This window comes from Pristiophorus japonicus, chromosome 3 (genome assembly GCF_044704955.1).
Source record: "Pristiophorus japonicus isolate sPriJap1 chromosome 3, sPriJap1.hap1, whole genome shotgun sequence".
NCBI classification, from domain to species: Eukaryota; Metazoa; Chordata; class Chondrichthyes; family Pristiophoridae; genus Pristiophorus; species Pristiophorus japonicus.
In genome coordinates this window covers 172,718,244-172,738,220 of record NC_091979.1, presented here as the reverse complement: position 1 = coordinate 172,738,220, position 19,977 = coordinate 172,718,244, and the positions used below count along the sequence as shown (strand labels likewise).

Below are 19,977 nucleotides of genomic sequence, written 5' to 3'. Positions count from 1 at the left end.
GCCTGTTTTTTTGGGGCCCATCTGTGCCAAAAAAGAAATCATCCATGTTTTTCCGTTTGAATTGTTCATTTTGACGCCGCCTAGCCTGTCCTTTAGCTTGGGGATGGAGCCTAAGATCTGTGCCAAAAAGATCGGGTTGCCATGATAACCAGGGACACACTGCGGGCTGAGGCTGGAAAGTGAAACATACAACAGCCAGCTCACAGCAACCTGCACAAGCACATTACACATAGCAGCAGCTTACCATTATTAAAGTGTTTATGACAAAAGTCTTATCTCCCCCTACCGATGCCGGTGCAGATACCCACTAGTATCCCAGAATGAAGGGCCTCCCGATGCTGGTGCCAGTACCCGCTATTATCCCAGGCCGAAGGGCACCCCTCCCGGTACCCGCTGCTATCCCAGACCGAAGGGCCTCTCCCTCCCGGTACCTGCTATTATCCCAGGCCGAAGGGCCTCCCGGTGCCGGTGTAGCTGCTACTATCCCAGGCCGAAGGGCCCCCTCCCTCCCGGGACCAGCTCCGAACTCTGCCCGACAGGATTCCCTCCCCTGCCGGTGCCGGTACCCGCTCTTAAACTCTGGCCAAAAGGCTTCCTCTCCTCCTTCCCCCCCCCCCCCCCCCCCCCACCCAATCTCCCTCTCTCCCCTCTGCTGCTGCTGACTGGGCCTGGAAGTGCAACTGCTGCGCTGATTTCCTTACCTGCGACGATTTTCTTAACTGCCCAGAAGGTATTTACTCAGAGTCACACATATGCTGTCCTAAGAAAAATTGGAGCTGGCCAAACTTGCTTAAATGGCCAGAATTAGCGCGGGTGGCAGGTTATACCCCCAATGAGATTTAAAAAAAAAACAAACCTAAAAAAATCGTCACTAACTGAGTTACACTGGCGCACAATCTTTGGGGAAACTTGGATTTTTAAATTTAGGCAAAAAAAAATGACGCAAATAACTGGAGAAAATTGAGCCCTATAATTGGGAATGATGTTGGTAAGTTAGGTTTACATTTTGTATTCCCTTGAGATAGAACTCAGTTCAATTTAGCTGGCTGTATGCTGGAAAGGTTAGGGAAAGCCTTTTGTAAATGGGATGGGGACAATTTACAAAAAAGTGAATGAAGTTGCTCAGTAAAAATAGTGCTTGAAGGTGATTTTCATTTTAAGCTGTAAATCTTGTTGAAATATGTAAGACAATTGTGAACACAGAATTAACAATGTTAGGGCATCTTAAGAGTCACTTCTGTGTTTTTTTTTTTGCCTCCTGTAGATTACCATGTGGGACCTAGCAAATGGGAAGTTGCTGAGAACAATAACTGATGCTCATCCTCCAGGAACTGCTATCCTGCACTTAAAGGTGATCTAGCATTGATAGCTTCCCAGAGGATGGAGTAATAAGTCTCTTGACATGAATGCTGAATTTATTAACTCCAATCTGGCATTGTATTAAATTCGTCCAGAATAACATTCTAATCAGAAGCTCATGAAAGCTATTGAGAACTTTCTGAACTTTAATTTAGATAGTAAATTCAGCATTGAATCAGAGCTAAATGATTACAACAGAGAATGTAGTAGATTGTGGTTAGAGCTTTTTCAGAATGTTTGTCTTATTCATATGTCTAGTCATATGTCTTGTTTGACTGCCTATTTCCACCTCTGGAACTTTTCCCGACTCCGACCCTGCCTCAGCTCATCTGCTGCTGAAACCCTCATCCATGCCTTTGTTACCTTTAGACTTGATTGTTCCAATGCACTCCTGGCTGGCCTCCCACGTTCTACCTTCTGTAAACTTGAGGTCATCCAAAACTCTGCTGTCCGTATCCTAACTTGCACCAAGTCCCCTGTGCTCGCTGACCTACATTGGCTCCTGATTAATCAACGTTTTGATTTTAAAATTCTCATCCTTGTTTTCAAATCCCTCCATGACCTCGTCACACCCTATGTCTATAATCTCCTCCAGTCCCACAACCCTCCGAGATATCTGCGCTCCTCTAATTCTGGCCTCTTGAGCATCCCCGATTTTAATCGCTCCATCATTGCCTTCAGCTGTCTAGGCCATATGGTCTGGCATTCCCTCCCTCAACCTTTCTGCATCTCTACCTCTCTTTCCTCCTTTAAAATGCTCCTTAAAACCTACCTCTTCATCTACCCTAATTTCTCCTTATGTGGCTCACTGTCAAAATTAGTTTTATAATGCTCCTGTGAAGTGCCATGGGACGTCATACTATATTAAAGGAGCTAAATAAATAAATAAGTTGTTGTTTTAGACTTATTGTTTAATATAGTCCATTTGAAAGTTAGTGGCCCTATCTATTGAAAGCAAATCAAGCATTGGGTGCTTCCAGAATGGATGGTGCATTTAAGGCATAAAATTCGGCTTCAAAAGAAGGGCCTCCACTTCAAGTGGCAAATTCAGCCTGGGGTGATTGTAGTTTTTAAACACTTTGCTCTCAATTAGAAAGCTGACAATGATCACCATCAAAAGGGAATTGGGATTTATTTAAATTAGATTTGAAATGAGAAGTGGATTAAGAACTAATAATCATACAGAAGCAAATGTTACTGCTAATCACAGTGAAGAAGGAAATCATTTTCAAGGTAAGGAGAGGAATAAAATTACCTTATTTAAAAAGTTAAATAAATAAAATTAGTTTCAGCAACAAAATATGTATTTTTATAGTGCCTTTAATGTAAAATCCATTCGTTGGTAATGGTAAGTAGAGGAAAAGAGGGTATAAAGTATCGGTACAAAAATGCATTCATACTCATAACAGGAATAATGGAAATGAACCACAGGTATAGCATGCTAATAAAAGTATTAATTAACATCTCCGATACATGGCTAAATAAAGATGGCATGAGATGTAGTTAAGAGAAGGAGATATCAACTTGCTGTATTTGGTATGTAGATTGTGAGGATTTAATGTGCCAAAGAGTAGAGCTGACCCAAATATTGGGCTCAATTTTGGACAGGAGTTGCTCCGTTTTTTTTTTTGAGTAACTTGGTTTTTCTGGCGTAACTTAAAAATCCCCATTTTGCGCATTCAATTTGCACCAGTGTAATTATGATTACACTGTTAGTTATGATTTTTTCAGTGTTTTTTCAAGGGGGCATTACCAGCCACCTACGCCATTTAGGCAACTTTGGCCAGCTAATAGTTACTCCAAGTCTACTTAGACCAGTGTATGTAGCCACTTCAGAAAACCCTTGCGGAGAGTTAAGAAATCAGCGCAGGTAGGTACATCAGAGGCCATTCGGCCTGGGATAGGGGCGGGCGGGCAGCAGAACTGATAGAAATCATCCAGGCAGGAGCACTATCAGTTCTGCTGCCCGCCCCTAACCCTGGCCGAGTGGCTTCCCGCTGCAATTTCTAAGATTAAAGTGATTAAAGCTTCAAATCAACTACCCCTACTCACAACAACATTTGGCCGGCATCGGGTTGGTTCCACACACCGGCTGCAGCAAGACACTGAGAGGCTGGGGGCGAGGAGCTGCTGCGCATGCGCGGACACTCCACTGCGCATGTGCTGACGTCCTGGCACTGTTTTCAGCGCAGGACGCTGGCTCCACCCCTAAGTCGACTGGCCACGCTGCGCAACCACAGGGAGGAGGCTGGACAGCGGCCTAAGTGGGAAGGACATTTTTCAGCGGACTTCTGAATGGAGAAAAGCGGCGCGTCACCGGTAAGTGCGCCGAAAAACAGGCTGGGCCAAAATTGAACCCATTGGTCTCGGCGAGAAATTGAGATTTTATTGCAAATATTTTTCAGTGTAATCTGTGATGTCTATGAAGTTTTGTTTTAAACCATGTAGATTAAGAAAATCACATGTTGCAGTGTAATTTACTCAATGGAATTTATACCACTTTTTCCCCTAAATTTATATATTGCAAGTATTTCTAGCTAACTAAAGAGGAAGCTTTTTTAAACCAATGATCCAAGATATTTGATTTAAAATTCATGCATGTTGACAATAATCCACGATGTATTGTTTAAAAATGATTTCCTAATTATGCTAACCTGATACAATCTGGCACTGCACTGCCCTGTACAAATATATTTCCGTTCTTTCAGTAAAAGCAAATTTCAAAATAATGGTTCTAATTGAATGGTAGCCACTGATGGGGAATTTGCTATCGAGGTGGAAGGGTAGTATAGTGGATTTTGTCTTTTGGCTGGTATCACAGCTGACAGCAGCAGGAAAACAATTCCATCCGAGAGCTGGATTTTGTTCATTTTCTTTTTTGACTCTCATTGTTTATAGTGGAAGATAGGAATTGAATCATATTGAATAGGCTCCTGTTTGCTGCTACAGATAAGGTGTTGCTCCTATAAATTAAGTGTAACAATACAATCCTTGATTCTAATTTTTCCCTTTAATTCCTTTGGAAGGAGCTGGAATTGCCATCTTTTGCCAAGTTCAAAACCAAATGGGGTAGAGGGGGGCATAGGATAGGAGCACGGCAGAGGGTAGGATCAAGACTCGTACACGAACATTTTTCTTTGCTAATGAAAATTAATTTTAAACTTGAGCAAACAAGTCCCTTCTCTGTCCATATTTTGAAGATATAGATGCAAGTGGAAAAAATGTACTTCTGTTTTTAGAAGACAGATATTGGTGTCTGGTTTTCATTTTAGACATTTTCCAATAGTGCACTTAAAATTATACTATGGATTAAAATGGGACAGATGGCAACCATGGGAGTTAGTTGTCTGCTTTTTCTGGCTACTGCAGGTAGAAAACTGCAATATCAACATGCGCGTTTATAATTGGAACATTTCATAAGTTGGTAACCGTGGGAGTGGCAGGGGTGGGATTCAGTATGTTAAACAATCATCATGAACTTTGACTGGAAGGTAACAATTTTAGGGGAGATACAGATCACTTTAGTTCCTATGTTGTGACCAGCTACAGAAACCCAATTCACGTTGTATGGTAATAAAAGGCTATTAATAATCCTTTTAAGACCATTAATGGCTAATAATAAATCAGTAAACACTTTAATCTACAGAGAAGATAGCATTATTAAATGCTATGAAATGTATTTTGGAGCAAATATCTTGTGTATTAAATATAAGCCGTTGGTAGCCTGAAAGTTTATTTTGAAGTAGGATATTTGGAACAAATAGTTCTGTTAATTTTGCTTGCAACATATGTGAATTATTCTTATTCTTGCAGTTTACTGATGACCCAACTTCAGCCATTTGCAACGATAGTGGAGGCTCAGTGTTTGAACTCGCCTTCAAGTAAGTTATATTTCTGTATGAGCATTGTACATGAGGGAAAGTAATCTCTCAACCGGAAAAAGTCTTCATAAGCTTCTCCTACATTATCCTTTACTTAATGCATTCCTATTGCTGATTAAACATCAGTTTCACATGAGCTTTACTGCAGGAAGTACTAAATGCATAAGATGCCAGTTGGTGTAAATATTTTTAATTGCATCCATTCAATGTGCATGTCACCATAGAAAATGATTCCTGTTTTGAATGCTATTCATCATCATAGGCAGTCCCTCAGAATCGAGGAAGACTTGCTTCCTCTCTCCGCATGAGTTCTTAGGTGGCTGTACAGTCCAATACGAGAACCACAGTCTCTGTCACAGGTGGGACAGATAGTCGTTGAGGGAAAGGGTGGGCAGGGAGCCTGGTTTGCTGCACGCTTCTTCCGTTGCCTGCGCTTGATTTCTGCATGCTCTTGCCGACGATACTCGGGGAGCTCAGCGCCCTCCCGAATGCACTTCCTCCACTTAGGGCGATCTATAGCCAGAGACTCCCAGGTGTCAGTGGGGATGTCACACTTTATCAGGGAGGCTTTGAGGGTGTCCTTGTAATGTTTCCTCTGCCCGCCTTTGGCTCGTTTGCCGTGGACGAGTTCCGAGTAGAGCGCTTGCTTTGGGAATCTCGTGTCTGATATGCGAACTACTTGGCCTGCCCAGCGGAGCTGATCAAGTGTGGTCAGTGCTTTAATGCTGGGGATGTTGGCCTGGACGAGGACGCTAATGTTTATGCATCTGTCCTCCCAGGATTTGCAGGATCTTGCGGAGACATCGCTGGTGGTATTTCTCCAGTGACTTGAGGTGTCTACTGTACATGGTCCACGTCTCTGAGCCACACAGGAGGGCGGGTATTGTTACGGCCCTGTAGATCATGAGCTTGGTGACAGTTTTGAGGGACTGGTCTTCAAGCACACTTTTCCTCAGATGGCCGAAGGATGCACTGGTGCACTAGAGGCGGTGTTGGATCTCGTCGTCAATGCCTGCTCTTGTTGATAGGAGGCTCTCGAGCAAGGGGAAGTGGTCCACGGTTGTCCAGGGCCACGCCGTGGATCTTGATGTCTGGGGGGGCAATGCTGTGTGGCGAGGGCAGGCTGGTGGAGGACCTTTGTCTTACTAATGTTTGGCGTAAGGCCCATGCTTTCATACGCCTCGGTAAATATGTCAACTATGTCCTAGAGTTCAGCCTCTGTGTACACAAATGCAGGTGTCGTCCGCGTACTGTAGCTTGACGACAGAGGTTGGAGTGGTCTTGGACCTGGCCTGGAGACGGCGAAGGTTGAACAGCTTCTCACTGGTTCTGTAGTTTAGTTCCACTCCAGCGGGGAGCTTATCAACTGTGAGGTGGAGCATGGCAGCGAGGAAGACTGAGAAGAGGGTTGGGGCAATGACGCAGCCCTGCTTGACCCCGGTCCGGACGTGAATTGGACCTGTGATGGATCCGTTGGTAAGGAGCACGGCTTGCATATCGTCGTACTCTTGAGAGCATCCGAAAGGGAGGAGGACGCTCCATAGACCCTCGGGTTGACAGTGTCAAAGGCCTTTGTAAGGTCGAAGAAGGCCATGTCTAAGGGCTGGCGCTGTTCCCTGCATTTTTCCTGCGGTTGTCGCGCTGTAAATCATGTCCATTGTGCCCCGGAGGGGATGAAATCGCACTGCGACTCCGGGAGGAGCTCCTCGGCCACGGGGAGAAGACGATTGAGGAGGACTCTAGCGATGATTTTCCCAGTGATTGATAGCAGGGAGATTCCTCTGTAGTTGTCGCAGTCGGACTTGTCACCTTTTTTAAAGATGGTCACGATCACTGCATCTCTAAGATCTCCCGGCATGCTCTCCTTCCTCCAGATGAGAGAGATGAGGTTGTGTATTCGCGCCAGTAATGCCTCTCCGCCATACTTCAGTGCCTCAGCAGGGATTCCATCCGCTCCCGTAGCCTTGATGTTTATTAGCTGTCTTATGGCCTTTTCTACCTCATGCAGTGTTGGGATCTCACTGAGGTGGCGGCGGGTAGCATGTTGCGGAATGGAGTCGAGAACACTCGAGTCAAAGGCAGAGTCCCGATTGAGATCATCTTTGAAGCGTTCCTTCCAGCGGGCCCTGACTGCCTCGGTGTCCTTGATGAGTGTTTCCCCGTTCTTGGCCAGGAGTGGGGTGGGGCCTTGGGAGTTTGGTCCATATGTGGCCTTGACTGCAGTGAAGAATCCTCGCACATCATGGCTGTCGGCCAGCTGCTGTATCTCCTGTACTTTCTCCATCCACCACCTGTTCTTTAGATCCCGGGTTTTTTGTTGGACCTTAACCTTTAGCCGTCTGTAATGCTGCTTTGCTGCTCCCAAGTTGGGTTGCTGTTTAAGGCTCAGAAATGCCCTGTGCTTGCAATCTATTAGTTCTTGTCAAACCAGTCCTGGTGTTTCCTGGTTGAGTGACCGAAGGTCTCCTTGCAGACACTGGTTATGGAGGCCTGGAGGACAGACCAAGCGCTGTGGACATTCTGCATCTCGGGGTCATCAAGGCACGCCAGGTTAGCTGTGAGGCTGACTAAAGGGCTCTCTTAGCTGGGTCCTTAAGTGATTGGTAGAGAGGGGGTAGGGAAAGCCAACTCCAGCGGTACCCTACTCCTGACAAAATGTCTAGAGCATGAACTTGTCATCACCAACACCCTGTTCCGACAGAGGGACAAATACAAAGCATCGTGGCAACACCCTCGCTCCAAACACTGGCACCTGCTCGACTATGTCATCGTCCGAGCCAGGGATCACAAGGATGTGCGCATCACCCGTGCCATGACAGGAGCTGACGACTGCTGGACGGACCACCGCCTAATCCGATCCATTATTGACATCAACATAGCCCCAAAGTGACGGGGGCAGCAGAAGCAGTTTGACGTCCGCGGGAACGCGGGACAAGGATTTTTCGAGGTTGGCGTAAAAACCCTCTTTGGCCTCATCTGTTGCATCGAGTGTTGGGACGTAAGCACTGATGACTGTGGCGCACTGGTTCCGGGATAGGGTGAGTCGAAGCGTCATGAGGTGTTCGTTAGTCCCGCAGGGGGAGTCTTTGAGGGGGTCGACCAGCTCGTTTTTGATGGCGAAGCCGACTCCTTGGAGGCGGCATTCTGCCTCTGGTTTCCCTTTCCAGAAGAAGGTGTAACCTCCGCCTTGTTCCTTGAGCTGGCCTTCCCCTGCCCACCGGGTCTCGCTTACAGCTGCAATGTCGATATCAGAGCGTCTTAAGTTCCCGGGTAACTATGCTATAAGATCAAGGACACGGGTTTCTTACTTTTTAATTTATTTGCATCTTTAATGAGCGTGTTCACGCTTCCTTTTGTTTTCTCCTTGTTTGCTCTTGTGCTTTCCTGAAGGCATGTTTCTGCCAGTGTTGGTTTTGAAATAGCAGCCAGGTGGCACATGGGGCAGCTTTTGTTCATCAATGCTGCCTCCCTGGACCAGGGACCATGGCGATTTCCTTCCTGCATCTGATCGCAATTAGAGACCTTTGTTTAAAAGTTAGCATATGTGGATGTTGGGTAATTTAACTGTGATTCTCCCCACCATCAATTCGCTTACTGGCACATGGAGGAGGACTGCCGGTGCCTGTGGTGGTATTCTGCTGCGCCATTTATTACCTTCAAAAGAGGAAGTAGGAGGGAGAAGCCTTTAGAATGTCATGTGCAGCAAATGCGACTTGGATAACATTTTTGGTCGATGGCTGGTTATAATTTATTTTAAACATTTGTACTATCAGTGATTAAACTAAACTAAAAATGGTTTTCTTACTTTTAAATGTCACTTCTCAGTTAAGATCATACTGTATTATTTGAAGTTTTTGCTTTTGCCGCAGTGTGCTCTACCTTCGCATTGCTAGTCAGCTGGGAACTCCAGCACCAGAATAGGAGAGTTTGAGTTGTCTGACCGTCCCATGTGTGTTATCACTGAGAACTTCAGTTAAATGCCAAGTGTCTGACTCCGATCTAAAAGGCTGAAGGAAAGAGGAGAAATAGAAATGGGAGGGGTGACGTTAGAAAGCAGGGAAAGAAGTAAGGCGTTCATTCCATCAGGCTGCTTCCTTCTATAAGCCAATGCCGCACCAATCCTGTTGTGGACTTCACCCCATCCATGTAATGTCCTGGAAGGAATTCTGTCTAAATAACTCTCTCCTAGTCTCCAAAGGTAATCAAGCAGAACTCTCAGACATTTAACTGTCCCCATACCCTCACTGTTCAGCCTTGGCAGACTGCCATTCACAGATTATCTGCACCCTTGACCCCAGTAAATATTGCCTAATTCGCAGCACTTGCATGTAAATATTACAATGATTAGTGATGTATAAACCAATGCATTACCATTTCAATTTGGCCCATCATCCCTTTTGTGTCTCTAATCTCTCCTGTCTTCCACCTTATCACAGACCTTCCCTTTAGTTCTTTCTTCCCCTCCCACTTTCAGTGCTTCTTAAGAATGTGTTCTTTTCAAACACTCAACAGTTCTGACGAAGGGTCGTCGACCTGAAATGTTAACTCTGCTTTTCTTTCCACAGATGCTGCCTGACCTGCTGAGATTTCCAGCATTTTCTGTTCTTGTTTCAAATTTTGACATCCGCAGTATTTTGCTTTTGTATAAACCAATGCACTAGTTTTAAAAATCAAACTTCAAAAATCACATCTGTGACTATCAACATCTTCCTTAGCAAAATTATTGTTTTTATCGCAGCTGTACTATATTTTGATTGATATTACTTCAAAATTATTATAGTTCATTTAGTGATTCTTTTAAGCCTAAGTTAAAACTTTTGATATTAGAAAATCTTCAATAGTTCTGTTTTTTAAAAATCTTGAATCTGTTGTAATTTAATGGTAGATTTAAATAAAAATATTGTTGTAACTTTAACACACACAAATGGAAGATGTTCTATATCTGAATTTTGTTTTGTAATTTTTATCACAGGAGAGTAATGGGAGTGAGAACATGCGAGTCCCGCTGTTTGTTTAGTGGAGCTAAAGGTGAAGTTTGCTGCATCGAACCTTTACTTGTAAAGTCAGAGCTGAGAGATCATCCAATTACACAATATGCATTACTGGCAATGGCTTCTTTAACCAAGGTAAAAATATAATCTTTTTTGAGTGATACAAATCTCCCCTTTTATTTCAGCATACTTCTTTCTCGTCACCTAAGCTGTGCACCAATGGTGGCTGACAAGGAAGGTTGTCATGTACTTGAACCCAATGCCATTTACAGTTGACTACCAGAAGATCCACAGGGATGGCCAGTGATAACTGTCCCTCTGATTTCAACTCCCCTCTCTCTGCTCCTAGACCTCATTCGTACTCCACTTAGGATCTCTCTACCAGTGAGCTAAATGTGTATGAGTTTAATTTTTGTTTCATTCCTGAAGGTTAAAGTTAGAAATTGCAAGAATGGCTGCTGAGGGAAATGGAATTGTAAAGGTTTGTGGGGAAAAGCAGAGTAATCTAATAAGTAATCTGCCTGGAACAGTTAGTTGGACAGTGCAGTTACCTTGCATCTAAATAGTACTGTATTTCAGGGGCACATAATATGGTGTGCAAACTAGATCCAGTCTGTGAGCTTCCATTATTTGGCACTCAAAGCTTCAGCGGTTATTTTTTATTTGTGTGCTTGTGTACGTGGACGACTTCTGTTGGTTTTAGCTTTTTGAGCTTCATAGATCTGGAGGACTGGAAAATCTGCTCTTATTGGTGGATTTAACTGCAAACCTAAGGAATCCCAAACAGCAGCAGAAGAAATACTAAGAAGCAACAATGAATGATGGTGGGGATCTCAAAGGAGAATATTGCAGAGGCAAAGGTGACAGCCGAGAAGATCATGAAGGCAGTGGGAGTGAGCAGAGTTAAAGGTGAAAAATTGTGTCGGAGAAGATCATGGAGACAGCAGTGAAATGGTGGAAAAGTTCACACAAAAAGCAGCAGCAATGTGCAGAGCTGGAGCAAACTACTTTGGACATTGTGGACGTTGGGACTTAGCACCGGTCTCGGAGTGGACGTCGATAGAGCAGGTCAGACAGGGTCAATCAAGAAGTTCAAAGCAAGAGGAGCACTAATGAGCCAAAAGGGTGAACGAGAGACGGGCAGTTTTGCGAGTCTTTGTTACCTCCAGACTCTCCTCCAATGCTCCCGTTACTGGCGCCTCATCCTCCACCCTCAATAACCTGCAACTTGTACAAACCTCGACCGCATGTATCCTATCCTGCACTAAGCCCCACTTGTCCATTATTCCTTTCTTTGCTGAGCAACGTTGACTTTCATCACTCAGTATTTAACATTTTAAACATTCATTCTCATCTTTAAATCTTCGTGGCCTCACCCAACTCGCTCTTTGCTGTATTTCTAACTTTGCATCTTTCTGAACACTCTGCCCCATCATTGTTGGCAGAATCCTCAGCTGTTTGAATATTATGTTGAATTTTCCCTCCCTAAACCTCTCCAATTTTCTGTCCTCCTTTTTTTAAAAAAAACCCACCTCCTCAGAACCTATCTCTTTAATGAAATGTTTGGTTATCCCTCCTAATATTTCCCTTTCTAGCTCTGTCTCCATTTCCTTTATTCCTATTGGTGAACTGTCTTGGGCTTTTTTTTAATGTTAAAGGTGCCATATAAATGCAAATTCTATGAGAATTTCAGTCTTACTTTATGGTTGTTTGTGAAGAACAACCCAGTGTTGCCAATAATTAACTCCTGTGATTTTTGGAAGTATTTTGTTTAAATGCGTGTGACTCACACAAGGAAATTTTAAAATGTAGCTTTCATATGCAGTCCACTCACTAATTGTGGCACATGGATCTGACTCCTTGCTCCAAAACGTTAGAAACTTGCTGTTGCTGACCTACATTACAACAGTGACTACACTTTAAAAAATACTTCATTGGTTGTAAAGCGCTTTGGAACGTCCGGTGGTCATGAAAGGCTCTATATAAATGCAAGTCTGTCTTTCTAGAGTGCTTGAAGTTGACAAAAGTGGAAAAAATAGTCCGTTCCCAGGGTTAACATCTGTTACTCTGGTCTGCACAAATTAAAAATGCCACCTAATGTTAGAAACTTAAAAAAAGATGACAGCAATTTTCTGGTGTTTTAATTAAGTTTCAAAATAGTTACTGAGCAAATCGTAATTGTAGAACAAGTTGAGTCAAAATGATGGGAACTTTGAACTCCTTTGTAATGCAAGGGCAGAGCAGGGACTATGGAACCTCAGACTTTACACTTAGTTGAATATTCAGTAAATGAATTGTTAAGTAATGCGAATGATTACCAGGCTGATTTACAGAAGTATTGACTGTTGATTTAAAATGAACAGGACTGTGGTTGCTATGATCAGTGATCTGGTTGCCTGGTCAGTGGATTTGCAGAATATTGCGGAGGCAGCGCTGGTGGTACTTATCCAGCACTTTGAGGTGACTCCTGTATATGGTCCACGTGTCTCAGCCATATAGGAGAAGGGGTATCACTACTACCCTGTAGACCATAAGTTTGGTGCCAGATTTGAGGCCCTGGTCTTCAAACACACTCTTCCTCAGGCGACTGAAGGCTGCGCTGGAACGCTGGAGGTGGTGTTGGACCTCGTCATCGATGTCTTGCTCAGGATTGCTACCAGTGCCACATGCTAGTCAGAGTAGGAATAGCAGGATAGCTCAGATGAATACGTGGCTTGAGGAGTGGGGCAGAAGGGAGGGATTCAAATTCCTGGGACATTGGAACCGGTTCTGCAGGAGGTAGGACCAGTGCAAACCGGACGGTCTGCACCTGGGCAGGACCGGAACCAGTGTCCTAGGGGAAGTGTTTGCTAATGCTGTTGGGGAGGGGTTAAACTAATATGACAGGGAGATGGGAACCTATGCAGGGAGACACAGAAGTAAAATGGGGGCAGAAGAAAAGTCAAAGTGGAGGGCAGAGAAACCCAAGGCAAAAAGCAAAATGGGCCACATTACAGCAAAATTCTAAAGGGGCAAAGTGTGTTTAAAAAGACAAGCCTGAAGGCTCTGCGCCTCAATGCGAGGAGTATTTGTAATAAGGTGGACAAATTAACTGCGCAGGCAGCAAGTAATGAATATGATATAATTGGCATCACTGAGACATGGCTCCAGGGTGACCAAGGCTAGGAACTCAACATCCAGGGGTATTCAATATTCAGGAAGGATAGACAGAAAGGAAAACGAGGTGGGGTGGCATTGCTGGTTAAAGAGGAAATTAATGCAATTGTAAGGAAGGACATTAGCTTGGATGATGTGGAATCGGTATGGGTGGAGCTACGGAATACCAAAGGGCAGAAAATGCTAGTGGGAGTTGTGTACAGACCACCAAACCGTAGTAGTGAGGTTGGGGATGGCATCAAACAAGAAATTAGGGATGTGTGCAATAAAGGTACAGCAGTTATTATGGGCGACTTTACTCTACATATTGATTGGGCTAACCAAACTGGTGGCAATGCGGTGGAGGAGGATTTCTTGGAGTGTATTAGGGATGGTTTTCTAGACCAATATTTCGAGGAACCAACTAGAGGACTGGCCATCTTAGACTTGGGTGATGTGTAATGGGAAAGAACTAATTAGCAATCTTGCTGTGCAAGGCCCCTTGGGGAAGAGTGACCATAATATGGTAGAATTATATATTGAGATGGAGAGTAACACAGTTAATTCAGAGACTAGGGTCCTGAACTTAAGGAAAGGTAACTTCGATGGTATGAGACGGGAATTGGCTAGAATAGACTGGCAAATGATACTTAAACGGTTGACGGTGGATAGGCAATGGCAAACATTTAAAGATCACATGGATGAACTTCAACAATTGTGCAACCCTGTCTGGAGTAAAAATAAAACGGGGAAAGTGGCTCAACCGTGGCTAACAAGGGAAATTAAGGATAGTGTTAAATCCAAGGAAGAGGCATATAAATTGGCCAGAAAAAGCAGCAAACCTGAGGACTGGGAGAAATTTAGAATTCAGCAGAGGAGGACAAAGGGTTTAATTGGGAGGGGGAAAACAGAGTACGAGAGGAAGCTTGCTGGGAGCATAAAAACTGACTGCAAAAGCTTCTATAGATATGTGAAGAGAAAAAGATTAATGAAGACAAATGTAGATCCCTTGCAGTCAAATTCAGGTGAATTTATAATGGGGAACAAAGAAATGGCAGACCAGTTGAACAAATACTTTAGTTCTGCCTTCACGAAGGAAGACACGAATAACCTTCCGGAAATACTAGGGGACCGAGGGTCTAGTTAGAAGGAGGAACTGAAGGAAATCTTTATCAGGCTGGAAATTGTGTTTGGGAAATTGATGGGATTAAAGGCCGATAAATCCCCAGGGCCTGATAGTCTGCATCCCAGAGTACTAAAGGAAGTGGCCCTACAAATAGTGGATGCATTGTTGATCATTTTCCAACAGTCTGTCGACTCTGGATCAGTTCCTATGGACTGGAGGGTAGCTAATGTAACACCATTTTTTAAGAAAGAAGGGAGAGAGAAAACAGGTAATTATAGACCTGACACCAGTAGTGAGGAAAATGTTGGAACCAATTATTAAAGATGAAATAGCAGTGCATTTGGAAAGCAGTGACAGGTTCGGTCCAAGTCAGCATGCATTTATGAAAGAAATCATGCTTGGCAAATCTAGAGTTTTTTGAGGATGTAACTAGTAGAGTGGATAAGGGAGAATCAATAGATGTGGTATACTTGGACTTTCAAAAGGCTATTGACAAGGTCCCAGACAAGAGATTAGTATGCAAAATTAAGGCACGTGGTATTGAGGGTAATGTATTGATGTGGATAGAGAAATGGTTGGCAGACAGGAAGCAAAGAGTTAGAATAAATGGGTCCTTTTCAGAATGGCAGGCAGTGACTCGTGGGGTGCCCAGGGTTCACTGCTGGGACCCCAGCTATTTACAATATACATTAATGATTTAGACAAAGGAATTGAATATAATATCTCCAAGTTTGCAGATGACACTAAGCTGGGTGGCCGTGCGAGCTGTGAGGAGGATGCTAAGAGGCTGCAGGGGGACGTGGACAGGTTTGGTGAATGGGCAAATGCATGGCAGATGCAGTATAATGTGCATAAGTGTGATGTTATCCACTTTGGTAGCAAAAACAGGAAGGCAGATTATTATCTGAATGGTGACAGATTAGTAAAAGGGGAGGTGCAACGAGACCTGGGTGTTATGGTACATCAGTCATTGAAGGTAGGCATGCAGGTACAGCAGGCAGTAAAGAAAGCAAATGGCATGTTGGCTTTCATAGCGAGGGGATTTGAGTATAGGAGCAGGGAGGTCTTGCTGCAGTTGTATAGGGCCTTGGTGAAACCACACCTTGAGTATTGTGTGCAGTTTTGGTCTCCTAATCTGAGGAAGGACTTGCTCGCTATTGAGGGAATGCAGCGAAGGTTCACTTGACTGATTCACGGGATGGCAGGACTTGCATATGAGGAAAGACTGGATCGGCTAGGCTTATACTCACTGGAATTTAGATGAATGAGAGGGGATCTCATAGAAACGTTTCAAATTCTGACTGGACTGGACAGGTTAGATGCAGAAAGATTGTTCCCGATGTTGGGGGAAGTCCAGAACCAGGGGACACAGTCTAAGTAAGGATAAGGGGTAAGCCATATAGGACCAGAGAATTTTGAACCTGTGGAATTCTCTGCCACAGAAAGTTGTTGAGTCCAGTTTGTTGAACATATTCAAAAGGGAGTTAGATGTGGCCCTTATGGCTGAAGGGATTAGGGGGTATGGAGAGAAGGCTGGGGTTGGGGTACTGAGGTTGAATGATCAGCCATGATCGTATTGAATGGCGGTGCAGGCTCGAAGGACCAAATGGCCTGCTCCTGCACTTATTTTCTATATTTCTATGTTTAGCACTGAGCGCTCTGGAGCTTGCCTGTCACAATGAATGGATCAAATTACACATTGCAAAAATCTTGATTATTCCAGCAGGCAAGATCAAATTACACATTTGAGACAAACAATTGGGTGTGTCCTGTCCGCCAAGGGGACCAATCAGAAATCTGGTGTTGCAAATAGACACGACCTATAAAGCTCTGGTTAGATCACACCTACAGTACTGTGTTTAGTTCTGGGTACCACACCTTCGGAAGGATATATTGGCCTTGGAGGGAGTGCAGTGTAGATTTACTGGATTGATACCTGGATTCCAAGGGCTAAGTTACAAAGAAAGATTACACAAATTAGATTTGCATTCCCTGGAATTTAAAAGCTTTAAGGGTGGTTGGATCGAAGTTTTCAAGATATTATAGGGAACTGACATGGTAGAAAGAAACTATTTCTGCTGGTTGGGGTGTCTAGGATTGGAGTCAGGCTAAAAATTAGAGCCAGGCCTTTCAGGAATGGGGTTTAGAATCACTTCTATGCGCAAAGAGTGGTTTAAATCGGAGATTGATAGATTTTTGTTAACCAAAGGTATTAAGGGATCTGGGGCAAAGATGAGTATATGGAGTTAGGTCACAGATCAGCCATGATCTCATTGAATGTGTTCCTTGGTTGCTTTCAAAGCTCAGTGGCCAGGGGCTGAAAATCAAAACTGATACGTTACTGGGGTGTGTTCACAACCCTCAGGAAATCTTTTTTTCTGGTCTTGCAGGAAATCACAGACTTGAAAGCTTTATTTTTGTTCAGTGAATTTTCAAGTTAATTTAACTACTGAGGAAAAGATTTCACAAAATTCACTGGGATTAAATATAACACGTGGTCGTACGTGTTTCATTGCTAACATGTCCTGGCCAATATTTATCTTTCAATCAACATCTATCTGGTCATTATCACATTGCTGCTTGTGGGAGCTTGCTCTGCACAAATTGGCTGCTGTGTTTCCTATATTACAACAGTGACTACAATTCAAAAGTACTTCATTAGTTGTAAAGTGCTTTGGGATGTCCAGAGGCCTGAAAGGCGCTATATAAATGCAAGTCTTTCTTTTCTTTATTATTAAGACACCATGTTGTTCGCAGCATTTCAGTTCACAGCATTTCAATGCATCTTCACACTCTCAAAAGGATTCACAGAACAAACTGACAAAAGGGTGAGGTTACTGCCTCAGCAGGAATATCTTTTACTGATGTAAAAGTGTGCTCTGGCTCTCATTGAAGGTGCATTACAGATATTGCACTGAAGAGTGGACTGTTGCCGAGGAGTATACCTGCCGAAAAACATCCACGAGGAGTATACCTGCCGACAAACATCCATAAAGAACAGCAACACATCAGCAGTGATCATTGATCATCGTGGTGCTATTCTTTATAGGGAAAGCTTGAGTTGTACAGGTGAAGTTGATCATTAACATCCACAGATATAAATTAGCTGGGCCTGGATGTGGGAAGAGAATAAATTTGTGTTCGAGCTTTTTTATATCTTATTCATTAGGTCTTTTTTTTGTGGACACTGGTTATGTATATTTAAAAAAAAAAGTAAGTGGGAGTGATTTTTTTTTAGAACATTGAACAACTTGGCATCATTGTTTTGTTTTTCAGGTTTTGGTCATTGGATTGAAACCCTCATTGAAAGTTTGGCTGACATTTCCATATGGAAGGGTAAGTGTGTTTTCATGTATGCTTTTTGTGTGCTTCCTCCAATGGAGTCTTCCCATACCACAATTGGAACAATAGGGAACCTAATCTGTCCAAATGCGGAGACCACAAGATCAGCACAGGCAATGACTGCTTTTAATTTGTCTTGCTTATTTTTCCATTTCTTAGAACACCCTGTACCTGGCCTCTGTTCAACAGTATCCCTATGAACAGAATAGTTGAGGTCAGATACTGAGGGAATTAATATAAACCCTCTTCCTGTCACTGTGCCATGCAGCACCTATTCTTCAACAAACTAGGCATTGTGTTACCTGTTTACATTATGAATTCAGAAATTGTTTGATCAGCCTGTATAATCTTTGCAATAAACTAATGTAGTGTAGTAGAGCATGGTTATTTAACAGGATTGATTTATAGTGTATTAGAATGAAATAGTTACTGAATACCTGCCTGATCAGATCACTGGACTAAACAGTGATATTTTTTTTTAAACTTCTGTTTCTGACTGTTCCAGACAAATCCTGCGAGTGTTCCACTTTTATCTTGGCAATTTGTTGCAGTGCAGAGTGCAGTAACTCCCATGCTGGCCTTTTGTAGAGGAGATGCCATCCATTTCCTTCTGGTAAGTTTTACCAATACAACACTTGAATTTACATTTGCAGTGAGTTACTTTTTTTAAAAAAAAGTTTTTTTTTATTCCTGAAAACCAATTGGCAGTAATATTCTACATTAGAAATTCATTGGCATCTCACTAAATTTTAAATGCTTTAATTTTAACCAATGTTGAAAGGTCCATTCTTTTGGAACTGCTTGGATTTGCCCTGTGTTCCACTCACGTGCTCTAAGAGAGAGTACGTAGCCTCAGTACCAAAGGAATGTTATTTTCCCCCAAAACCTGATGAGATTTCTTGGGTTTTCATTCCCTACAGGAAAATGAGGCACTAAAAACATAATTGTGTTGGATTGTGAATCTGCAAGCCCTCCACACCGGATGATTAAATTCTCAGTCAACTTGAACCTTTTCTTCTTGGCTATGCAGAAGGCAGTGACTGGTGTGCGTTATGGGCAGCTCATTATTCAAAGTGTATTTGAGCAATGGAAAGACTACAGCAAAGATTCATTTAGAATAGTACCAAGAATGAGAAGCATAGACACGGGATTAACACTAGGAGAACAAAGGGGGAAGTCAGAAGAAATTTTTCACACGTGGGTGCTTTACCATAAGTAGTTATTGTAGACACAATGGGCCCAAGTTTCCACAAGAAAAAAAACGGGCGCCCCTCCGAGCTGGGCGCCTAAAAAAATCTTCGGTATTCTCCACCTACTTACAGGTCCTCTGGCCCTCGGCGCAGCCAGCATGAGCTGTGGGGGGGGGGGGCGGAGCCAGGTCCCGGCGCTGAAAACAGTGTCGGGACCTCTGCACATGCGTGCGACAGTCGCACGCAAGTGCAGTAGCTCCAGGCGCCGAACTGTGTGGGAGGGGCCCGAAGCACGCAGCCCCTAGCCCTGGCTGAATGGCCTCACTGGGGCTGCGTGAATAAGGCTCCTCCCACGGCTAGCTCCTGCTCCCCGCCCCCGACAAGACCCGACCCGACACCCGCTCTCTCCCCCCGCCCGACACCCGCTCCCCCCGACTGACCCGACCCGAACCGCGCTCCTGTTCCCCGACCCGACCCCCCCCCCCCCCCCCCCCCCCCCACTGGACTCGACTCCCGACTCCCGGACTGGATTCGATCCGACCTGACCTCTCCCTTCCCCACCCCCCCTCCCGCTCTCTCTCTCTCCCTCCCTCCCCCTCACTCTCTCTCTCTCCCTCCCTTCCCCTCACACTCTCTCCCTCCCTTCCCCTCACACTCTCTCTCTCCCTCCCTCTCTCTCTCTCTCTCTCTCTCTCTCTCTCTCTCTCTCTCTCTCTCTCTCTCTCTCTCTCTCTCTCTCTCTCTCTCTTCCCCCCCCCCCCTTCTCTCTCTCTCTTCTCCCCCCGCGCTTCTCTCTCTCTCTCTCTCTCTCTCCCTCTCCCTCTCCCTCCCCTCTCCCTCTCCCCTCTGTCTCCCTCTCTCTCTCCCTCTCTCTCTCCCTCCCTCTCTCTCCCTCTCTCTCTCTCTCTCTCTCTCTCTCCCTCTCTCTCTCCCTCTCTCTCCCTCTCTCTCCC

General features: G+C 44.2%; 1 protein-coding gene across 1 annotated transcript in view; it reads left to right on the top strand.

Annotated features, from left to right (window-relative positions):
* vps8 (VPS8 subunit of CORVET complex) overlaps positions 1-19,977 on the top strand; it is a 961,193-nt gene that overhangs the window by 61,600 nt on the left and 879,616 nt on the right. Inside the window, exons 8-12 of the mRNA XM_070876055.1 lie at positions 1,265-1,351; positions 5,173-5,240; positions 10,213-10,366; positions 17,769-17,828; positions 18,340-18,447. Coding sequence (XP_070732156.1) covers positions 1,265-1,351; positions 5,173-5,240; positions 10,213-10,366; positions 17,769-17,828; positions 18,340-18,447 — 477 coding nt within the window. The remainder of the gene's footprint in view (positions 1-1,264; positions 1,352-5,172; positions 5,241-10,212; positions 10,367-17,768; positions 17,829-18,339; positions 18,448-19,977) is intronic.